The sequence below is a fragment of the Ixodes scapularis genome, unplaced genomic scaffold, assembly GCF_016920785.2.
Source record: "Ixodes scapularis isolate PalLabHiFi unplaced genomic scaffold, ASM1692078v2 PGA_scaffold10__122_contigs__length_95168666, whole genome shotgun sequence".
Classification (NCBI taxonomy): Eukaryota; Metazoa; Arthropoda; class Arachnida; order Ixodida; family Ixodidae; genus Ixodes; species Ixodes scapularis.
Window position 1 is genome coordinate 13916821 of NW_024609836.1, and position 23733 is coordinate 13940553.

The 23733-nt window shown below is 43.6% G+C and overlaps 2 protein-coding genes across 2 annotated transcripts in view; both read left to right on the forward strand.

The window, feature by feature from the left end:
- The window catches only part of LOC121834734, a 35017-nt gene extending 13158 nt beyond the window's left edge, over positions 1–21859 (forward strand). Inside the window, exon 2 of the mRNA XM_042288488.1 lies at positions 21308–21859. Coding sequence (XP_042144422.1) covers positions 21308–21859 — 552 coding nt within the window. The remainder of the gene's footprint in view (positions 1–21307) is intronic.
- A 257-nt stretch (positions 21860–22116) lies between these two features.
- On the forward strand, positions 22117–22635 carry LOC120841655. The gene has a single exon (XM_040212592.1). It carries the CDS (start codon positions 22117–22119, stop codon positions 22633–22635), a length of 519 nt encoding a protein of 172 aa, XP_040068526.1.
- The last annotated feature ends 1098 nt before the right edge of the window (positions 22636–23733 follow it).

Genomic DNA, 23733 nt, shown 5'->3' on the forward strand with positions numbered 1-23733 from the left:
CCTGTCACGTTGCCTACATACGCATTCAGTTTCCCCTCTAGATTTAACGAAAAATTGACGTCACGTGTCTTCAACGCCAATTCAGTTTCTTCGCTTAAGTTTGTGGGAAAATAATGTCACATGACTTCGTGTCACATTAGCATAGACGAATTCAGTTTTCCCGCTAAACCTAGCGGAAAAATGGCGTGACGTCACATGATGTCACCTAACCTATACACAAATTCGGTTTCCCCGTTAAATTTAGCGGGAATATTGACGTCACTTGACGTGGTATCACGTGACTAATACAACAATTCAGCTTTCACGAGACACTTTGCGAGCAACTTACGTTACCTGAAGAAGCTGCGCATGCCGGTGCAGCCACGAGATGGAGCTGCACCCAGCAGTGTTGGCGAGTTGCTACTCCAGAATTTGGAATGATTCCGGAAACATTCCGTACTTTTGCAACCGCGGAATAGAAAAAGATTGGAATGGGAATTTAATGGCGGCAGCGCTAAAGGAATGGAACGGGAATGGAATTAGATATCTTTTGCTCGAAATAGGGTGTGAATGCAATTTTCTGGATTCTTACGCGAGGTGTGTCGATTTTCATTCAGGGGCCTACGGGCTGATGGCGCAATTCGTTAGAGCATGAAACGTGGCTCTTGAAACAGCACCGTGGCACTGGAGGTGTTTGGCGGATTGATTGTGTCACTGGTGTATGCTCCTTCGAGGATGAAAAGGGCGGGCCCTCAGTGAAGCAAGCAAAAACTGAATAGTTCTAGACGAACAAGGTGTCTTTCCAGGTGCTGCGACACGCGACAAAGCGGCTGTTGCAATCATGGGCGATTAGCATGTAGCTGTTACACTAGGTGTCGAACCGAACCGAAAACCGGACCAAAACCATTAGTTTTAACTGAACCTCAACAAACCTGCAACGAAATCGAACATTTCATAGTAAACACAAACCGAAACAGAACCGTGATCCCACTGTGGCGGTAACCAATTCATTGGAAACGGTTCGGCGTAATGAAATGTGAGTTGAGCCTTTTTGCGGGCGGCAGCGCGAAGTCAATTAAATATTCACTGCGGTGGCGTCGGTGGTAGCTTTGACTAAACAAACGACAACGACGATATCGAGACAGCTCAGTAATAATGCAACAAAGAAGTATATTTCACATCTATGTACAGCACGGATTCTCGCAAGCAGAGTCGGTGTGGAGGTGCACACTTGCGTACTTGGTTTCACCTCAGGATTAACCGCAAAGGATGCTGGTAGCTACCGGAGCCAATTCATAGCTCGGTGGGCGTCGCGTGTCCTCTCGATTGGGCGGAGCGACGCCGCGAGCGTGAAATCACGTGACAGGCTATGAACTACACATTGGCGCATGCAGCTCGTAGCAAATATGCACCAAATTTATTTTTTCAATATTTTTGTCGAAATACCTGTACTACCCCCTCATACAATGCCCGAAATGATGCTTTCAATTATTTAAATAAATTAATATAAAATGGCGTTCATCGCGGTACATTTTAATTAATATGAGAAACTGAGTATATCTGACTATGTCGAGAGTGCGGTGGCCTATAGATGCTAACAAAATATTCTTCGTGTGTGCGCGCGCATAATGGTTTGCGTTTGTGTCCCTTTCATGCTGCTAAGCAATATTCTCGAAGGAAGGAAAAAGCAACCATAAACGTGAAAAACAAAAAGTTGACAGCTCTCGGTGCGCGTGTTCCGCGGTAGCGAAATCTAGGGGCGCGAAGATGCAAAGCCGCGACGATAGCGAAAAGGCGGAGCCGGTCGCCGAGGCGTTAGTCGCCCGGAGCCCTGGACGCTGCCTAAAGTTATTTTGTGTGCGTGTGTTTCTTTGCGTGTGCATTTTCTAGAAACAGCAAGTCGTCTGTTGTGTATTTTGTACTTTTTTGTTTTAATCATGGTTCGATGGGCCTTTGCTTTCTTTCTCCTCTTCAACTCAGCCGTTTGAGCAAGTCGTTCGGGAGTCCGGTGTGGGTAGTTTGCCGTTTCCATCTGGATGAGCATCGTACTCGCGTGCAGTCGTGTATCAGTACTGCGTGATATCCGTTAGATACTCCACTCTATCCGTCGTACTCCACTGGATAATGGTCTCATCTACAGTGGGTAACAATGTCACCATATTCTTGCAGACTAAACTCCCGCTGTCTAAACAACTAAGGACTAATTTTTGTTTTTGAATAGTTGGCAAGTACAATGCGTGCTACCGTCACGCTGTAACAGTGTATGCTGGCTGATTGACATCACATGGGAGCGCTGTCTTTTGTTAATTTCCAAGCGCCTGTGTAACAACGTAACTTTTATTGAACAGTGTTCGCATTAAAATTTCAAGATCATAAAGCGAAATTAAACATGTATGTCTTTTACTGTCCACGCTTCCGCAGCACTTCTTCTGATGACTTTTTTTTTTCTTTTTTTACTGCGTATGAATTGCTTTCTTTTTAATGACTGGGAGTTTGGGTTCTTTTTGAACACGTTTAAGCTGGTTTCCGTTTGATGGAATTGGTATCCCAACCTTTATTTCAAACATATCACTAAATAAGAAGCGAACCGGAACAAAATTCAGCGCTACCGAACCCGAACCGAACCGGAATTATGACCAGTTCGACTCCCTGCTTGTAACCCCCGTTTACGTTTACGTTTACGTTTACGTTTACTATTTAAGGCAGGTTTTTATAGTTTGCTGTTACACTCCCTTGTGCTGGCACCGTATCCCGATTGCACTTTGTCAGCTCTTTTCTGGTCTTGCCGCAGTGCGTGGAGATTCGGGCAGCTATACGTGGCGTCGCTTCTAACGGCGCACTTGCGGTGCTTTTTTCCAAGTATTTGAAGCAGAGAGAAAGGCAGCTTCTTCTTGCACCACGCACAAACTAGACATTTGTAAAGTCTTATCAAGCAAACGACACGTTAACCATATATCTGTTTTGACTATAAGGTCCGTTTGAGAAGAAAATTGGTGGTTTTAATTTTTCGCCCCTGTTGCGACTCGCAAACCTTTTGCGCTTGAAAAACAAAAGATATTTGCAGTGACACCAAATGCCATGAAGCACTTTGTGGGACAACCCTTAGGCTTAGTAAAATAAATAATTTGAGAAAGCTTTTGCATACATTTTCAGTTGCCCCCGCGTTCGATAACGTCAGCAGCTTTCTGCTTTTTTTCCCCAGCAACACAGTGTGGCTGTCAATGCCATTTTTCCACTTTTATAAACTAAAGGAATGGAATGGTGGAGTTCAGCCACTCCAGGAGTGAGAATGAGCCCAATGATTTCTATGCGAGGAGTTGAAAGGAATGGAACTGTTAGAAGCTCAAATTCTCCGGAATGGAATGGGAATGGGATAGGGGTGCCCATTCTGCAACACTGACTCCCAACGGACGAATTCGGATAGCAAATTTTGTCAAGCATTTGTGAGATCCAGAGAACACCTCTCAAGTGTACACAAAGTACGCGTTAAACAATTCGATGAAGAGCGCCTTGAGTGTTTCGCTAAATGTTTGTCATGCTAGAAAGTTTCACCTCTGCAACAGAATATCCTGGAAACTTGCGGTAGTGCTATTTTTGTTTAATTTGGGTGCAATATGCTTTTCACTAGAAAATGGCACGGAAAATTGCTATTTTAATACCCTAGCGAGCTGTTACTGTGGCTAATTTCTCTATGAAGAAATGTCCTAAGTTAGCTGGCCTGCTTCCAATTGATCTGCAACGAATTGTCTTTCGACAAAGAGTCCTACAGCCCCTCGGCCCACTGACCGAACTACGTGGTGCAGTCTTGACTTTCCGATCACAACCCAACCTAGTAGAGTTATCTCCCTTTACTGATTCTATTAAAAGTAAACCTTTTGCTGAATAATGTTCGCGTGTAAATACGAAAGTTTTATGGGTATATTGCGCTGAATCATTACTCGATCGAAGTTAATTTTTCGCAGCACTTCATGCGAGAACCGACTTTTCTACGCCGTCATGCATCTCTCACGGCGAAGCTCCTAATTATGCGTTCAAACGACGGATACGTTTTTTCACAAAAAGGAGCAAGCATCATTACGCTTCGAGGTCAAGTACGCAACGTCACTCATGTTTGCTAATTCCCGTACTGCGCCGAGAGCTGATGATGGGTCCATCTTCTTGAGGAGAAAAGGGGATTCCGTCGAACGACAAGTTCAATAGCCTGTGCAAACAACAGGATGCAAGCTTAAAGTCCTCGCATTTTCACACCAACTGAATAGCATTTGGCAGTCTGACAATATTTTTTGGGTGTACTCACAAAACGAATATTTGCTTCAAGTAGAGTAGTAGAGGTAATGGAGATTTGATGTTACCGGATTTACTTCACAGATGCTGCCTAATCCCTCTACTTTGAAGGGAACAGAGGAAAATATGTTCTCGTTTTACAGATCACCCCATCGCTCTAGCGAGAAAAGAAAATGTCATCACACGATGGGTTCGATTAGTTTACAATGTGTAAACCACATGGTGGTGGATTGAGCCATCAACAGCGTTAAAATTGACAGTTTGACATTGATGTTGACGGAATCAGTATTTATCACAATGTCAGATTCTTCACCTTGGCGCTGTTGGTGTAAGGAGGCAAGGACTTCGAGTTTCCACCATGCTTTTTAGACACAATGTTAAACTTTTTGTTCGACTCCATACTATTTTTCTCAACCGAATGGTAAAACAATCCTCGGGTCTCGGTTCGGCTTTTTTTTTATAAAGCGCAGCGCGGTATTGACGCTGAAAAACGGCGCTGATGGAGCTCTGATATGAACCTCATCTTCGTCGACATAGTTCCACAGAGGAGCACCTGACTTACAGCCGACGTGCTGTCCCACAGTGGTCAGCAGCGATGCAGCGCGAACCATCGCTGCTAAACCAACTCGACACAGCTTTAACGCCGCATCGGCATCTTTTCAGCGCCGATTCGGTGCTGCGCTGTATGTCTGAAAAGGCATTTAAAAAATTACCGAGCATTCTTGACGGGTCTCACGTGACCTAGAAACATTATGACGTCTGTTCCTCACTGTGAAGAATATCGCCATTGTGCGAATACACCATAAGCAATTTGTTGTTGGATGCTGGAGGCTAATGCAACGGAAAGTTTAACTACCGCAAGATTCGCCTGGTGTTTTAATGTTTACAAGATATTTGCCAAACTTCTACGCTCCTCCAGACTTCAACGGGCAACATCATGGTCGGAGTCGAGTATTCAAATATTTTGCGGCGCAATTTGTTTCTTCGCGTTGTCCCCCTGATGTGTTTAGGTTTTCATATAATTATGTCAATGAGCAAGCGCTTCTCTCGTGGAAATGAATTGAGAACACGAAATTCCTCACAGCATTCGCATGGGGGGTTTGGGGGGGGGGGGGGGGGGTTGCTCTCTTCAGTCGCAATTCGATGGCGTCGCATGGGGTCACTCTAAATCTACCGTTCCACAACACTTCATTCATTCTCGGGAAGCACCTCAGCCGCACCCTGTCGGCATATTTGCTCAGGGGTTGAGTTGCAGAATTGTCTATATCATAAATAGGTTTAGGTTCCCAGTTTATGAGGCGACCTGCATGCGGAGAAGTATGCGGAATACCTTTTTGTTTTTGGTCTCAACAAGAAACAAGTTTCCCTAAACAAACGTAAAATTATCGTATGCCCAACCATATTTCGATTGGCAAACTACTATCATTTCAGTATATTGGAAGATATATTCAATCACAATGGTCAGATGGCAGCTTTTGAGGGTAGCTCAGGCAGTGATGGGCAGAGTAAATTCATAGGATCTTGGGAAAGTTGTACAATCGCATCCCGTGGCTGACAACGTTTGAGGTTGGGGCTGCATGTAAAAGAATGAAAATAATTGTCCTCTGCATCTGCTCCCGCCGCCAGGCGCCCCAGACTTAGCGCCAATTTGATAAAAATGAATTGGACCCTGAGATCAAGTGTGAATTTCATATAAAAAGCCAATCGGGAATTAATCTATTGAAAAAATAAAGCTGGGCGCCGCCAAGCGAACGATCAACAGGGAGAAAGGACGCCGCAGAGCCCGGAACCAGCCCGACGTCACGAAGGGGTCCTCGATAGAAGCGCCAGTGGGTCGACGACGGTTGAGGGCATCCCTGCGCCGACAACCGGCGCGTAGTGAATTCGGCTGTGCCCCTTCTCCCAAAGGCAAACCCTTGTCAGGGGCAACGTCAGGGACCCCCCCCCCCCCCCCTCCTAAGATATGAGGGGGGGGGGGGGCCTGACTGACAGCAAGACAGACAGATCCTAACATACTGAAGGTGAAAACCTCGCAAGGCGTCTGAGCGATCAGCATTGTTCCCACGACAATCGCCATTTCGGTCCTGTCGAATCTTCGAAGCTTTGAAAGAGTCGTTCTGGTACGCCTCGCCAACTCGTTATGGAGCGTCATTGTACAGAATGCGGTCCTCGACAATATGAAGGATTGACACCGTGTTGGGAATGATATTGTTTTTTGTATTTCAAAAAGGAAAATATTTGTCAAGGTTACTAAACAGCGCCTTGGCCTCGACAAGAAATGTCTTTATTGAACAATCTGTCAATGCGAATCGACTTCGGCTCACAAAAAAAATGCAGCAGAATGAAATTGCTCATTTCGTAGGCGAAAATCGAGATCATGTAGAGATTTGGGCCACTCTCTAAGCATCCATTTACATTGGGGCATGTCGGTGTTGTGGCAGCCCCACACGGGTAAAACAAATCCCACTGCTAGTGTGCGAAAGCGAAGGCCGCAGGGAAAGTCGCTCTCTATCCCGGCCTAGAAGACCATGGCAGGGCAGAACTGAGCATCTCGCTTAATTCTATTTCGCGACACTGATGGCGGCTACTTGCAAGAACTCGAGAGAGGCGCGAGGAAATTCACTGGTTTTGATCCTGGCTGCTTATCCTTAGTTGCTGATGACGATTCTCATGATCGCTGTAAAAATCACAGTGGAAGCTTGGAGTTTTCTCATTCTCAAACTAACACCGTCAAATTTGACCATTCGACATTATTCGTATTAAAATAAAGCAAAGCCAAATTAACCCAAAGTAAGACAACCCATCAAGCTTTAGGTCCATCTGCGAAGCTTTTCGGTAGCTCATGCAGCACGAGAAGTGTTTATTAGGCCCTTCTCCCGAGTGTCAGATTTGAATCGCGAAAACAGGCTTTCTCTTTCTAACCTGACCGAGATGCCCTTATATAGACGCTTTGCACACGCGCCAGATTACAGCCACCATTGCTGACCTTCTCTTGCCTTACCCAGAAGCCAAGCCAGTGAAGCGGACGTTGCCAAGCTCCCACAAAGGCCAATGCTTGGGACAAGGACGCAGTAGAATCTAAAAGAGCAATAACCTGCCCTGGTGTAATCACGATGAAGTCAAGTAAACGTTATAAGAGGAAACGAAAATGGAAGGTCGGTTATGGCGGCTCCCTTGCGCTGCTTCTGTAAAGCGTCTATAGAAATAAGTAATACAAAATTAAACCCAAGACAGAAATCTGAACAGAACAGCGTTGTAAATAGAACACATTCACCTGTCTCGCGACCAAAGGAATGAAGTGAAGCGTACGAAATAAGATGACAAAATGTGAAACTCAGCTATGATACCAACGCACAGCTGTTGAAGAGCACCTATTTGTGAATGACAAGTCAGCGTCAACATAGAAGTTCTTCTCATCACGTACTTCTAAAAATTTGTTACAACTCAACAGATAGAGAAAGCGGACTTAAAACCCTTGAAGGACGTGCTATTATGTTTATTGCTGACTTTAGACAAAACTGACAAACGTCTACTGATATCGGGAGCTGCAATATGTATATTCAATACTAATCTCCTTTTTTTATTTTTTTGCTTCAACATTGTTTGTTATATAGTCTAAACAACAATAAAAGTATCATTTTTTGTCCTGAGAGGTACATTTCCGGCTGAACTTTTAACTATTTCCATCCACAATCAAATCACGAAATTAAGAAGAAACAAACAGGGCAGCGATATGCAAACGAGCATGTTCTGAAGCTTGTCAGAACTTCGGATAGCTTTTGTGTAGGAACTTCTGACAAACTCTAACAAATCCAATGATGCGACTTTGTGAAATACGTCATGCAGTTCTGCTGAGAGGTGGTTGAAAGTAAAAGACTGCTTTTCGCCGTGAAATTTTGGGGCGACAAGTATGATTTTTGGTAGGTTACTTTGGTCTCCTTAGCGCAAATAATTAAGCTTTTGCCAAGTGACAACCATTCTTATACAATTATGTTGCAGGACACCTTTATTGTTTTAACAAACATTATAAGCCAAACAACACCATAATGGTGGCTATTACTTAAATAAATTTTGCGGACACCGCGACTGGAAGGCGCGACCAGAACTAGTGACAATTAAACCCGAGAACGGTAACGCTTCACATCCATCGCCAGTTGTTTTCTCACTACTGTGGTAGTTGTTAATGCCTCGTTCCGGCAAAATCCGCGGCGTTGGCTCGAAAAACCTCATGTGATCGCGGAGTGAGAAATGTTGCCGCCTTGCTATCACTCCCCCCATCACCATCGCGCCACTTACAACCACGTCATCTATTCCGGGACTCGCTACCGCTCCATTTTGTCGTTTTCAATTCAGTTTATTTTCCAGAGACTAGAGGGACTCTCAGAAAAATGCTGCTAATAGCAGCTTGACGGGGTCTGAGATCCCGTTACGGGGGCAACAGCGTCGATATGTCAGTTTTAAACTTCATACGAAATACAACAAAGGAATAAGTAACAAAGGAGTAGCTATTTAAAAACATAAAAAATAGAAAGAAAACATATCAAAGGAGCATCCAATATAACAGGAAAAATATGTATATGTATACGTTAAGCAAAATGTAAGTACTTCAGCACATGAAATGATCGCGTAGATTATCTTTTGAAAGTGCAAATACATCGCTATTATTATGAATCCATTCAATTAGAACTGTCGGGAGGTTATAATGAAAATATTGTAAATTATAATCTGTACTGCATCGCGGGACCATTCATCTCTCCGGGTGACGAGTACCCGTAATACATTCATTCCTTGTTCCTTCGGTAATACTAGACAACAAATCTATAAATGTTTTCGATGAAAGATGAATGGTGTAAAGCAAACGATATTTATGCATATTTTCGACGCGAATTACATTATATTTAGAAAATAAAGGTTCTGAAGGCTAATTATACGCGAGGTTTGCAATACAACGCAAAATCTTCTTTTGGAGCAAAAGAATTTTAGGTAAGTTTGTTGTAGTCGTGTATTCCCAAGCCAAATGACAGTAATTTAAGGCGGAGTTAAAAAAGGCGTAAGATATCTTCAGTTTAATATTGGTTGGCGAGAAATTGCGGCATCCGGCGATCACACCGACTACATGGGGAAACCTTTTACTTAAATAATTAATATGAAAGGTCTATGACATTTTGTTCTTAGCCCGAGACTGAGGCAGGAAAAGAGGAAAGTTTCAAAGTAGAAGAAAAATGAACAGTCGAGGACACGTCTCTAACACGGGATACGGCCCATCATCGTCACATGTTGATTCGTCATAGGGCAACGGTTAACAGGCCCGTTCGTCACAGCGGAACATTCGTGATAGGGTGATTCGTCACGCTGGCAGTTCGTCACACAATGACTTCAAGATTGTTAAACGTTTTTTTTTTCTTTTTTTTCTATCTTGTTTTCTTATGAAAGTTACGAAAGGGGCCACTTAATTAAATCCTTACAAGGCCAGTGAGGTTGACTACGGGAAACAAAAGCATGTCCCAATGACCCCAAGTTAAGGCAGCATGCAGCCTTTTGCCTGCGTATTGTCTTATCGGGGTCACCTTTCTTACAAAAGAACTTCGACAACATAAAGTTCACAATAGAAAAAAGCGCACCGAACGCGATTTTTTTTTTTTTGTTTTGTTTTCCGTTTTAGGTTTTATTATGCAGGTTGCCCTCCGATTATAAAAATATCACTCTCGATTTCTAAATGGAGGTAGTTACTACTAAGAGAAGTAGCGATATGCTTTTTCACGATGGACATTCCTACACTTGCATTAAGGTTTACGAAACTATGTTGTATTGGGCCTGCCGGCGAAGAGGAGTTTGGAAAGCTAAAATAGTCACCGATCACGCCAAGACTCGTGTAATCTCTTATTCAGGGGACCATACGCATGCATTTGACAACACCAAGATAAACATGCTTGGGTTCGTCATCAGATGAAGGAAAAATCTGGTATGTACCAAAATCAGTTCCTGCTCTTATATTCCCAAAACAAGGTCACTAATGTCCTTTATTCCAGCGGAAGGCCGTCTAGCACCACACCAAAAACTTCTGGCTGCGGTTGCCTGTGTCAGTGACGACACTGCTTTGCGAATTCCCGCACTGCCAACACTTCGGCGCACCATCCGGAAGCAAAGGCAGCGGGCAAATTTCGAGCGTATCATCTTGCAGAGCCGACATACGATCGAATGCCCACAGAGTTCAAAGCAAACTGTATTGCAGCGCAATATCACAGTGCGCGACATGTTATGATAATAATGACTTTTACCTGCATGTAGACCACAGCCAAAGGAGACTCCTTTCTCCTCCACGATAGCGGAGAGGGCGACGGCGAAAGAATCCTGATCTTTGCTACCGAGCGCAACTTGAGCTGTCTTGCTCAGGCGACTACGTGGTTCGCGGACGGGACCTTTAAAGTGACCCGGCACAGTTCTACTAACTGTACACGGAGCATGCCACCGTCAACGGCGTGGTAAAGCCAATGGTTTACGGCTTGCTGCCCAACAAATCTGAAGCTACCTACAAAAGGTGAGCATTCAAGAGCTCTGATAAACGTATAAAAAGAAACACTCGGTGGTCCTATTATTGAATATGTGTTCAAACACTTCAAAATATGTTCGCTTTTTTTAAGGTTTTTCGATGTCGTTCTGAGTCACATGGGGGGCCAACTGCCTTGAGGTGGCTTACATGGACTTCAGGATAGCGGCTATCAACGATACAGGGATGTTTTTTTCACTTATCCCAGTTGGGGATAGGAAGGTGTGCTCCAGTGGTCACCAGAGTCGCTACAATTCAGATGACCAGTTTGCTGTTCTGGTATGCAGCATTCTATTTATAGGTCTTATTGTCTTCAGGTAAGCCAATTGGTTACTTTATTTCTTGTTGATTTTCAAATGGGAATGCATCCCGCATTGGCCTTCTTGCCAATTGCCGACATTCCCGAGGCCTTCAAGGAACTTCTCGAGGTTTTTCCCACCGATGCCTCACTCGTGGCGGACTACTTCGAGGACGTGTATATCGGGAGACCCCGTCGAAACTGCTTGTCGTCGGCCACCTCCCCTCCTCTGGTTTGGTCAGTCAGAAAATCAACACTAGCAGAAAGGCCAACAAGGACGAACAACAGCATCGAAGCGTGGCTCCGGGGACTGCGCGTAAGAACTGACATAATCCTCTGAGAACTTGGAGGTTTTCTGTAGTACATTTTTGCAGTTGTGGCTCAAAATTTCAGTGCGTTGCCCACTCAAAATGCTTTCTCCACGAGTGGGTGTGCTCTTTTTTCTTTTTATCCTTAACAGAGATGAAGCTGGCTCAAGCAGAGGGCGGCACGACATCTTCGAGGGTGTCCAAGAAGCACGACGACATTAACCGGCGTCTTCAAATCATTGTGAGCCGCTACAATGGTCGCAATCGTCTAGAAACCCTGAGGGTGGCAGTTCGGAATATCGCTTTTTAATTTTTTCTTATTTCGCTCAATAAGTCAGTTGTTTTCTAAGTACAACGATGACTTGTTTGGATGTTCCCTCTCTTTAGTAAAATTAAATATACCGTACTAATCTTCATTGCATGCACAGCCAGGTGAATATATGTTGGGCAAATTCAAATATCCGGTTCGCACAGTGACAAACGTTCCTAGGGACAAATTCCCCTATGACGAATGATCCGCTGTGACGAACGGGCCTATTACCAGTTGGCCTATGACGAAAGCGCACATGACAAACGGGCCTACACCCCTCTAACACAGCTAAAGACAAGTTTATTTGGTCACCTTCTTATATACACTCCACGAACTTCACCACAGAACCTTCCCGATCTCGAAAGCCAAAAGATAACAAAGGTCTCACATCTTCCCACCACTATTGTCAAATGACCTTGAGGTTTTCCACAAAGCAACAACAATAGCTCCCCTCACCCGGAAGACACTTGAATGAATCCTTCGCGTACAGAGTACGCTCTCCCCCTCTACTCTCCGACCAACATTCACAAAGCATCCTGGTAACAGAAGATATCAATCCACGTAATACACAAAGGAGGAAACCACTTACAACTTCACATTCAACAAGCACTTTACAAAACTTTCAAATCCGTAAGAATGATTTTGCACTGCTGCTAAGCTGTAACGACACCTGACTAATGCAGTTGCCCATTGATTTTATTCTTATTGTTTCTTTTACAACCCTTTTAATGTCGTTTAGCTCCCTGTGTATTATCTCTGTTTCAGACCAGTGGGGTATACAATTATTACATTCTTGAACATGTTTCGCTATTTACGAATTGGCCACATTGTTTCTGACATTCCTTTTGTGTTCAGTCAATCTGTCATTTATACACCTTGACGTCTGCCCCGCATATTTAAAGCCACATTCCAGGGGGATTTCATATACCACTCCATTACCACACGGAATAGACTTTTCTCGATGCGTTTTTACGCATTCCTTTACACTTTTGTGGAAGGGTGTGAGCTTACTCAACTTATAATCCGAACTAAAAACCAGATCTACATTGAAGTTCTTGGCACAAGCCTTTAAGTTGTGAGAAATTTTGTGATAAAATGGAATTACAATAGTTCTATTTTTCGGCCTTTGCTTCGGTTCTCCTGTACATTTGTTTGCGAATTTTACGGATAACTGCTTCCTTACGAATTCATCCTCATAACCAGCACTGTTTAGCCTTCTCCACTGTCTTTCTACCGATTCATCCAAGAAATGTGTACATGATCTCTCCATTGCATTTGTGATTAAAGACTTTACAATACCCGCTTTCACTGTTTTTGAATGGCAACTCTTTTTTGACAGCAACGGTTTTGCGTTTTCTTTTCCATATTCCCAACACAGCCCTTTTTCATTGTGAATCATAAGTTCTCAGAACTGGAGTCTACCATTCGTAGGTCGTTCGACCTTAAACTTCAGTTCCGGGGCTGCCGATCTGATCAATGCTTCCAGAGTGTCAGATGATCCCTCCCGAAAAGAACAGATCAAAATGTCATCGACATTTCTTTTCACAAAACAAGACTCCGACGTCATCTCCTGCAATCTATCAGATACAATACAATCCAAAGAATTAAGGTATATTTCCGCTAACGCCGGTGCGACACTCGACCCAATGCATACTCCCTCTTTCTGTAAATACTTTTTCCCTTCATACTCTACTATCGTTGACTGCAAGTAATAATCAAGAATGGCAAGAAAACTGTCCACCGAAATGCCTGACCGCGATTGGAACCTTACCAAATTCATTTCAAGCACCCCTTTTACCCTTTCCATCAGCCGGCTCTTCTCTAATCAGTAATAAAGATCCTTGATGTCCATTGACAACACATCTCCTTCCTTTCCATAATGATCATCGAGTATTGTGATCAACTCACTCGAATTTCTTAGTGACAATGACATATCTAGAATTGCATGTTTTAAACCTTTTTGAAGATATGTCTATGACATATCTTCAGAAAAATATACACCAGGTGTTTTATATTCAGGGCCAAATTCAGTTTCCGTTGCTCCAAGTTTTAGGGGACAAGTAGCAGTCATTAACTTATTACCTGGTCACAATAGAATTGCTTTAGACTTTGATGTGTTATTTTAATCTATTCACTTTTGACTAAATTAAAAAAAAATTAAAACTCTATTTGCCATGCTTAAAAGGATATCAGCAGCGTCAGCAGTAGAAGAAAAGCTGGTATCATCCGCATAAATTATAAACTGACTTTGATCATCAATATTAACAATGCCATTTATCGAAACATTAAATAACAAAGGTCAAAGGATGCTTTCTTGCGGAACACCACATACAATGCTGGAAGGCGAAGATTGATGACCGGCACTATTTACACACTGCTCTCGCGATTATACAAAAAACGGTTTTAACAGCACAAATGGGGTGCTGCGAACGCTATATTTAGTCAGTATTGCAAGCAAGGTTTTGTGATTAAGGGGGTCAAAAGCTTCACTAAATCAATGAAAAAATCAAGTATTAACAGTTTCCTTTCAATATTTCGCAATATAATTTTTTTAGTCATAAAGTTGATTCTGTAGATATGCCTCTTTGGAAACCAAATTGAAAGTTTGTTAATAGAAAATGCTCTACAAAAAGAAAAATGTTCTCAGGCGCGTAAAAAAAGTTGTTCGAGTCCCTTTGAGAAAACAGGAAGAACAAATATAGGCCTATATTTGTTAAGCATGTTCTTTTATACCTCCTTTAAAGAAAATTGATATATTACCTCATTTCATATTTTCGGGAAATCGACCAGACGATAAGGATAAATAAATAAGTTAAGTTGAGATGGATACGCTCTCCGGCGAGTATACACGGCTCTCACTCGCCTCTCCCCCTTCAGACATGTAAAGAACGCGTGAGATTATTCCTCTGCTCAAGGAGCGGGGGTGGCAAGCGTGCCGCTGTCAGCCGAGTTAACACCACCAGGAAGAATTTAAGGCCAGCCGGGACTTCCTGCGTTTCCTCCGTTGAGATAAGACAAGTAGGATGGAGCAGCAATCGCACCCAAGCCTGCTGCCCGGCGTCCCTTCGATAAGTTGATGGGATACGAGGCGCAGCCGAGCGCTTCCGCCGCACTTGGGTACTGACTGCATTAGATCAATGTGATGAGTGATGGTGTCATCATTATATTGCACGGCCTTTGATTATTCTAGGCGGTGTTGGCAGAGCAGACGGAGGGCCGCAGACGGCATGGCAAAAGCGAGGAGCGCGCGGCATTGGCCCGGCACGTTGATTACAAGCATGCTGCTGAAACCGAAGCTCTCAAAGCAAATTTTCAAAACCAGACTGACTAAAGTCAAATTTCCTAAAGCACATCTTTTTAAGACGCATTAGCGGCTAGCTGTTAATGGCAAATCACTTCCTCTGGTCGATTGCAAATTTTATTATGTGTATTTGTGCGTTTCACGCTTCGTCAGCATGCCGGGATCTGTAATGATCAGGAAACCGGGATCTCTAATCACGTTCTTCATGTACAGAGAGACTGATTCTGCACGCCAGTATCCAGCAGCGTATGACATCACCCCCTTCCGTGCACAGTCGTGTGGAAAGTCTTCATATTCAAGCCAAATTAAGGCTACGCCGAGTGGAATCGTGGGAAACGCCTTCGAGCTAGAACATATCTGAAAGGAAGGAAAAGAGCACTGAAATAACGCATTCCTACGCAGGCACAGATGCTAGGCAAAGCAAAACTTAGAACTGGAATTTGGTTTGTTATGAACTTCTAAAGCACAGAATGAGCCTTATCAGTCGAATATCATGAAGAAAACGTCACAAAAGGCGCCACGTTAATTTTCCCGCAGAGCATATTGGCCAAATCATTAACACGCAAATTAAGTTTATTCGCCGAGTTCGGCACTAAAATTGACGCTAGGGACCATGTCACGGAACCTCAAATTGTGCGGTGCCGAATTTCCCCGCAACATTTAGCGGAGTCATTCAGGTTACGGGATGACGTCATGTTACCTCAAGTGACGTGGCGTTAAATGCGGGAGTAGCCACGTGGCAAGTCCCGGGCATCGCATTATCTCTCTGCAGCCAATCAGAAATCGACGTAAAACGATAAAGACGCCCAGGAACCAATCACGAGCCAGGAGTTCGAACATGATAAGCGTTCGAGAATGCGTGCTATAATTCGATTTACTTCAAGTCCGACGGCAGCCGAGGCTTTGACACGTTGGACCCAATCAAGCCGCGACAAAAGTGCATCTTCACGGCGCTCGTGGTCTTTGTGGGTATTTTATCTCCGAATTAACCAATCACGCAATTCAAGAAGCCATTCGTTGTGCGTGATTGGTTGATTCGCTGATAAAGGCACAAAGGCAATGAGCACCGGGACGACGCAGTTTTGGCTCTGCTCACATTGGCTCCATTGGATCGTCGAAATTCAGTGTTGGGCGCTAGATGGATAGACACGGTAAAAGCAATTAGCGCATAAATCACCAAATGAACGTCATGACCGGTGTTTATCGTGCACATAAACACGTCAACTGCAGCGTCCACATCGTGTGCGAGATCATGTACTCTTGTGGGAGAATTCATCTTGGCCAACCTGGCCGCGGCATTAATATAAGACTGCGAGAGCTTGAGCTTCTCTACAATCGCCACCATCAGGAGGCCGAACTAGACACGTCAGATTCAGTTTCATAGAAAAAGAGCCAGAGAGGTCTATGAGGAAAAATCCGCCATAGAGCAATGACACATGTGCATCAGCACACCGTCTGCAGCTACTCTCTGTGAACAAAATGCGATAGCTCATATTTTTCTAACCCAACCAGCTTTTTGTTTCTTTCTTTATATGTTATTCTTAACTAATTATTTGTCAAAATAATTTTTATACAAACCTTTTTCATTTAGTTAATTTTTTTTCAAACCAACAGTATTTACTTTCTTATTTAAATCAAATTATATATCACTTCCTTCTTGTCTTTTTTTTTCACGCCTTAAACAATCAGTTGATTGTAGCCCTTGTTTTTATTGTATCTTTGCTTGACCTTATCCGTACAGCTAATTATTTTCAAGATCTTAATTAACGTGGCGTGTGTGAAGAAGTATAGCGCTCGAAACAAGAACAAAAGGAGAGGAACTGGGATATACTGTGCATCAGTTAATAATAATAATAGTATTCAATCTGTTGATAAACCAGTGTTTAATATATTATTCAGGAACAACCAATCGGTCTTAGTGCTGGCGCACTTAAAAACAACTACAAAAAAAAATACACGCAAACACACAAGTGCAGGAGGGGAACGTAGTTCACCAGTCTGATAATACAAATATTACCATATACGAAAGACAATGAAATCAGCAAGGGAAATCAAACGCACAAAACAGAGACATTACCAGGTGTGAGAGAAAAAAGCAAATACGTGGATATAGTATAGACAAACATCAACCCTTCAAGTGACCAGCCCTTTTCTTGCAAGCGAAAGTCTCGAACAGCGTTTCCGAACATGCTCCTGCATGAGCGAAAATATCAACTATATCAGAGTAGCACTATAACACTCAGTCGGTTTTTGAATCGCGTTAAAATGCTTAAGGTTTAAGGCCCGATGGGCCCTGAAGGTAATGAAGTAAATAAATAAAATACATCACCAAGGTGTGAAAGCAAAAAGCAAATACTGATTATTGTACTGAAAAATATCAACCCTTTAACTCAACAGCCCTTTTCTTACAAGAGGAAGTTTCGAACAGCGTTTCCGAACTAGCTGCCGCCTGAGTTATGATATCAAGTGTATCAGAGTAAGAGTTATAACACTCAGCCGATGATTTGGATAGGGTGTAAGTGTCTAAAACATCGAGCCATATAAAAAGATAATATAAGCCGTGTGAACTCTAAGGCTCAGATTGAACAGAAGGCTGGGATGTTAGTCGAACCGTCCAAGGTCTTAAACAAAAACACCTTCACCCGACGCTGCTGCAGGCTTAACAAGTTGACGAATATCGCGTTACCTCCAATGTTTAAACAAGGATCACCTTCCTGAAGGTAACGATGTTTAAAAATGGAAATAAATTTGTTTTCGATTCACTCGACAAATAAAATGTTAGTTTTGGAAATGCCGTTTCTAAAAACCTAGGCGTACTCTAGCTGGGATTTAACTAAGCAACAGTAAAGCCCGAAAAAAGCGGACGGGCTTTAAATTTCCCTCGTTATCCGAGATACGGCACCTAACCTGCGCAAAGCCGACTGAACCACATTGGTAACATGAGTGTCAAATCTAAGGGTCGAATCAAAAACAACACCAAGGCCCCTCAGTTCACTTACATCTGACAGTAGTTCGCCATGATTAGTATATGGAAAAATATATCATGAGTTTCGCGAGAATATGTCATTGCTTTTTTTTTTTTAAGAATGATTGAAACGGAGGTAATTTTATAAAACAGAAATGACCGAGGAGATATGCGTCATTCTAAGCGTGATGCAATCCTTTAAGGTCGATATTGTTCTCTAAAGTTTTATATAATCAGCACACTGCAGAAATGAAGAGTTCGAGATTTACTGAAAGACATCATTTACAAGAAAACGATTGAAAAGGAGAAGGCCCAAGACAGATCCCTGGTGACCTCCAGACCTTGCCTTCAACAAGGACGAAGTATTATTGATGACACGGACGTACGCTTGCCTATTGAACAAATAGATTTTAACAAATTTTTTACCGAGCCACATACTCCGTAAGAGGAAAGCTTGCGTAAAGGGATATTGTCGATGACAAGGTAAAAGGCCTAACTGAGGTCGAAATAAGAAACGTCATGCTCACCTCTATTGCAAACTACTCCAGGTGCAGCACACGCAAAACATATGAGATTGATGAATTTCGATTTGCCGCACATAAAGCCATGCTGGTGAGGAAGGATTATACTGCGAAATTTGAAGGAGAGGAATTGATTGATGACCGTTTAAACATAAAATTGGAAAAGTATGACGGAAGAGAAGCTAGTTTAATTGAGAACGTCTCAACTATTTCCAGATTTCAGGACCGGAACAACCTCTGCAACATTCCAGTCGCCAGGGAATATTTCTGACGTCAAGGAGTTATTTAAACTTGTGCACAGTATAGGCGTAAATACCTCAGATAACCCTTAAAAATTGCAGCGGGCATACCGTAATGACTAGAGGCCGGATCTTTAGGCAAATGCCTATTTTGTTCCTTTGGTCCCTATCGTGCCTTTTCAATTATGAGCACGAATCATGAGTTAAGAAGCGTTTTAGGAGTGGTTTTATCGTGCCTATAAATGCCTATTTCGGCGTTTGAGCCTAAATTACCGTTCCCCGCCTATAAATGCCTATTTCTGATTTTTTTTTTTTGCTTGGCTACCCTAAATTGACTTGTTCTGTTTAGTTTCATTTCAAGCGAACTATCTTCCATCCTGCTGCGACGCATGGCAACAGGTTGCTCCAATCTCTGTCCCGCGATCCAGCACAAACATTGTTTTTTTTTTCTTCACGCCTGTAAGCCAAGGCGCAAACTGTGCCTTCCTTCTAGTAGAAGGCCTTTCCCGCCCTTCCCCACGCATCGTCCTTCTTTCTATTTCTTGCCGCGCCTTTGCTTTCCCCCATCTCGCTTCCCCAGAGAGAAGCGGGTTTGTCGTCTTAACATATCTGGAGAGTGAAGCTCTCGAGCTGCCTGGAGGCTGGAATTCTGGACCTGGCTGATGTACTCCGTTTCGCCCTAAATGGACCAAAGTGGATGCTGGGAGCGTCGCAGCCAGTCCAGCGCTGGGAGAGTTGCATGTGACCTGGAGTCTCCGCGTGTCGCTCCGCCCAAATGGAAGCTCCACTGACATCCTCGTACTACTAGATTGGCTGGGATGAGGGGGGGGGGGGGGGGGGGGTCTCGTCCTAATCACTGCGGTTCATCGGAAGATCGGCAAACGTAGAGTAATGCGTGTGTATGTGCGCGTGCGTGCGTGTCAGCCTACAAGTGAGGTGAAGGAAATAGGAAGCCGCGGCAGCCGCGGTTTGCTCCTTTCGCGTGCGCGTCGGTCTCTGACGTGTGTCCGGTGGTTTGCAGTTTGCTGCTCTTCGCTTTCGCTGCCTGAAGCTGCTGAGCAATGCCAAAAAGAAAGGTCTCAAAGAGCGTGCTGATTCGGCAATGGACCCAACATTCCCTTTGCTACTCGACCGACGGGGTTATGGTCTTCTGTCAACTGTGTGGAAAGCAGGTAAGAAGACACCCTTAGGTACCTTGCTTCGGAGAAAACCAAACCTTTATCGAACGACGAGTTAGCGAATGAAAACGAAACCACGACGTTTCATCGAATGACTCTGTAGCGAATGGCAGCTTCGTTTCCCCTGATCGACAGCGAGGGGTAACTGCGCCAGTTTAAAAGCCTAGCTCGCGATCGCCACCGCCGAAAATCACCCTATTTGCTAAAATGGCATTCGCAAAAACGTTCTCCACTCAAATATTTTCTAATCGCGAAGACGTCATTCGCTCTTATAATATGGACCAAGAAAAACACCCGCATCGTTATTGAAGAGATGATGTAGATGTATTTATTTAATGAAATGTATACTCGTCTATGGGTTGGTGAAGGATTTCCCTGCGCAAAGTCCACAAGCCTCTACAAAACTGTGTCTTCCTGTCCCCTCGGCCGAGACAGGCGCATACATTTGTAATACAGGAGTTTCCTGAATCCTGGCGGCATGATCCTCCAAAAACACTTTAAGTAATTTTTTATTTGACAGATACGAGTCACAATCTTTTTCGAAATGTATTAGCCCCGAGAACGAGTAAAACAGTTTCTGTAGTTGCAGGTTGCTGATTGGTTGCTGTGTTGTCTCCGTGACGTCACAGTGAGAAAACCGACATTGTTCCCGCGATATTAGGATCGCGCGGATTCAACTGTACGCACGATATTCAAAGACCAAGCAGAAAGAATATTCGAAGTTACCATATCTGCCATTACCGGACCGTTCGCAAGGTGACTCGGGAAAAAATTTATCTCCGTGACGTCCTGGAGAAGGACCACCAAAAGGAGTCGCACAAACTTCTTGACGCTAATTGAAATTTTAATTAATAAATTAACTATACTCAGTAACAAGACAAAACGCAGTTTCTTTCTATCGCATTATTGATCTCCAGTACGTGATTGTTGCCTCCAGTCATGCTTTGGTTGGGCGTGTACTGTTGAAACTCGCGCTGGGGCCGAGGCAACTGAAATACCCCTTATCTCGCGCGACATAATCGGCAAACCAACTCTAAAGAGATGAATCGTGCAGGATCTCACGATGCCCCATAAACAGCACGCACCCAGTTTGGGCACGAGTCGTAGTTCACCCAGTAGCCCTGCGCCCTGTTACCTAAGTGGGAGATAGTCTCGCAAGAGTGAGCTTTGGCAGCGGAGCGTATGGCAGCTGTGTGCTCTGATGCTAAACAAGCTTACACAATGCGTAGGCCTTTTCACCATTGTAAAACACTTATATATTTTCAGTGTCGGTATATTTAAAGGTGTTAGGAAGATATTGCTTAAAGCCGTCCCCGCTCAGGACGGCGCACTACGCTGTTCAATATATCGTAATGTTTTTTTTTGTTTTTTTCACAGATTCCGTGCGATAAGAAGTGCCACCTGGCACAACACGAAAAAACAGCGGGACATCAAGCGAACGCAAAACGCCACGTGCCCTCACTGTCTAGGCAGTCATTTTTGAGAGAAAACCTCACGGATGGAAAGAAGAACGCATTCTACGCAGACTTGTGCGAAGCCTTAGTAGCCGCAAATATTCTGTGGACGAAAGTAGAAAACCCAGTTTTCAAAACATTCTTACAAAAATACTCCAGTCACACCGTACCGTCGGAGTCGACTCTGTGCAAGAACTACCTGCAGCCCATGTTCGAGGAAACATTGAAGAAAATCAGAGATGAACTTGAGGACTCATGCATTTGGGTCTCCGTAGACGAGACGACAGATGCGACTGGACGCTTTGTCGCGCACATCATGGTTGGGAAGCTCATAGCAGACGAGAGAACAACGCCTTTTCTTGTGTGCTGCAAGACGCTAGAGAGAACAAATGGGGAGACCGTGGCGTACTTTGTTAACACGTCCTTGAAGGTGCTATACCCTACTGGAGTGGAAGACAGCAGGGTGCTACTTTAGACGGATGCGGCGGGTTGTATGCACAAAGCTGCCTTCCTCCTGAAGGCTTTCTACCCGCGGAGCTAAGAAAACACTTCAGGCATGTAAACGATCTCGTTGCTGCTGTGAAGGCCGTGTACCTTAAGTCACTGTCTCGTGTTTGTGCATATAAGGAACAGCTACCAGGGGTGCCTCTTCCACCGGAACCCATAATGACGCGATGGGGAACGTAGCTTAAAGCTGTAGAGTATTACAATACTAACTTTGCTGGTGTGAAGATGATCATTAACGGGTTTCCAGCAGACGATAGTGTCTCAGTCAGAAAGGCTCAAGATGTCCTGCGCGAGGACACTCTCGAAGGTGACCTGGCGTATTTGTGCTCCAATTTCACGTTTCTGGCGGACACAATCAAGAGCCTCGAAAGTGCTGGCGAAACTCTGGCTCGGAACGTCGGGCTCATTTCGAAGGTTCAAGAACTAGTCGACGACGTCCGCGCAGGCCCCGCTGCTGTACAAGTTCGTTCAAAGCTTCAGTCCGTCTTGAGCAAAAATAGTGGGTTTTCTGTACTCAAAGAAGTCTCGAAGGTTCTCTCCGGGGAACACTCCAGGGTGCCAGAGGGTGTGGAAGCATTGAATATTTCTAAGCACAAGTACGCCCCGCTCACATCAGTTGACGTGGAACGCTCTTTTTCAGCGTACAAACTGGTTCTAAGCGACAAGAGGCAGAAGTTTGAACCCAAGAATCTTGAGATGGTGCTTGTTTTTTATTGTTTTCATAATTTTTCCCATTGTTTCTAGTTGGACTATGTACAGCATGAGACAGCTTAGTACCGGTGCGGGCTTGAGTCGACTTTTTTTTTCGAATGTTGGACAAATTAAGTTGTAATGCCTATTGTAATATTTTATTCTGTTTTTGTTTGAATGGCAGAGGCCCTAAATGCCTTCAGGAACACCCTGTGAATAAAACTGATTGTGCCTATAAATGCGTATTACGAAGTTTTAGTCCCCTTTATAGGCGCCTAAAAGTGGATTTTTTAGTGCCTAAACATCCGGCCTCTAGTCATGACCTGCAGACGATTTTGGGTCTCATTTCCTTAATACATAATCTAAAATATTTCTCATCGACAACAACAGAGCCTAAAGGGTCACCAAATCCATCCCAGTTAGGCTATATAGCTGAGGAGCAGTTATTATTCTAATTGTAGACTGACGCAATGTGATCCGCAAACAACTCAGACATGCCCTTCGCACTGTCGCTGTGCTGATTCAAAACGATTTCGGACTCAGTAGTCTTCCCCAAGCGGAATTTAGCGTACATCCACATTTTTGGGGGATCTTTAAATAGATCTGATTCTATCAAGTCACAGTGCGCCTGGCGATCAAGGTTTAAAAGGTTCTTCTTTTGTTTTCAGCAAATTTTAAATTCAACTTCCCACTTTGGATGACCACTTTTATAATAATAAAAGTAACAATAATATTATACATAATAATATTGAGGATAATATTAATATTATATAAAAGAATAATATTAATTATAATAAAAGTAATAGATCATTCGAAATCGCTTCAAATTACAAACAATTCGCGTACCAAAAGCACTCGCGTGCTTAAGCTTGAGAACGACAAATCCATTCACAAATGCATAATTGTGAAATCTGCAAATCTCTTCTCTTCCGTCTGTCCTTGACTTCTATCCTTACCCTGTATTTACAAATTCAGCAGCTACTAGCACAGCCGTCAGCACTAGCGCTGTTTGAGCTTCTATGGGCATTTTCTTTTGTTATTACTTCAATTGTAGGTAAGGCTACACAAGGAACGAGTAGTAGCGACGGAATATTAGCAAGTGATATTTTAACTCGATCTGGCAAAAACAGCGCAACATTTGGTGCCACCCCA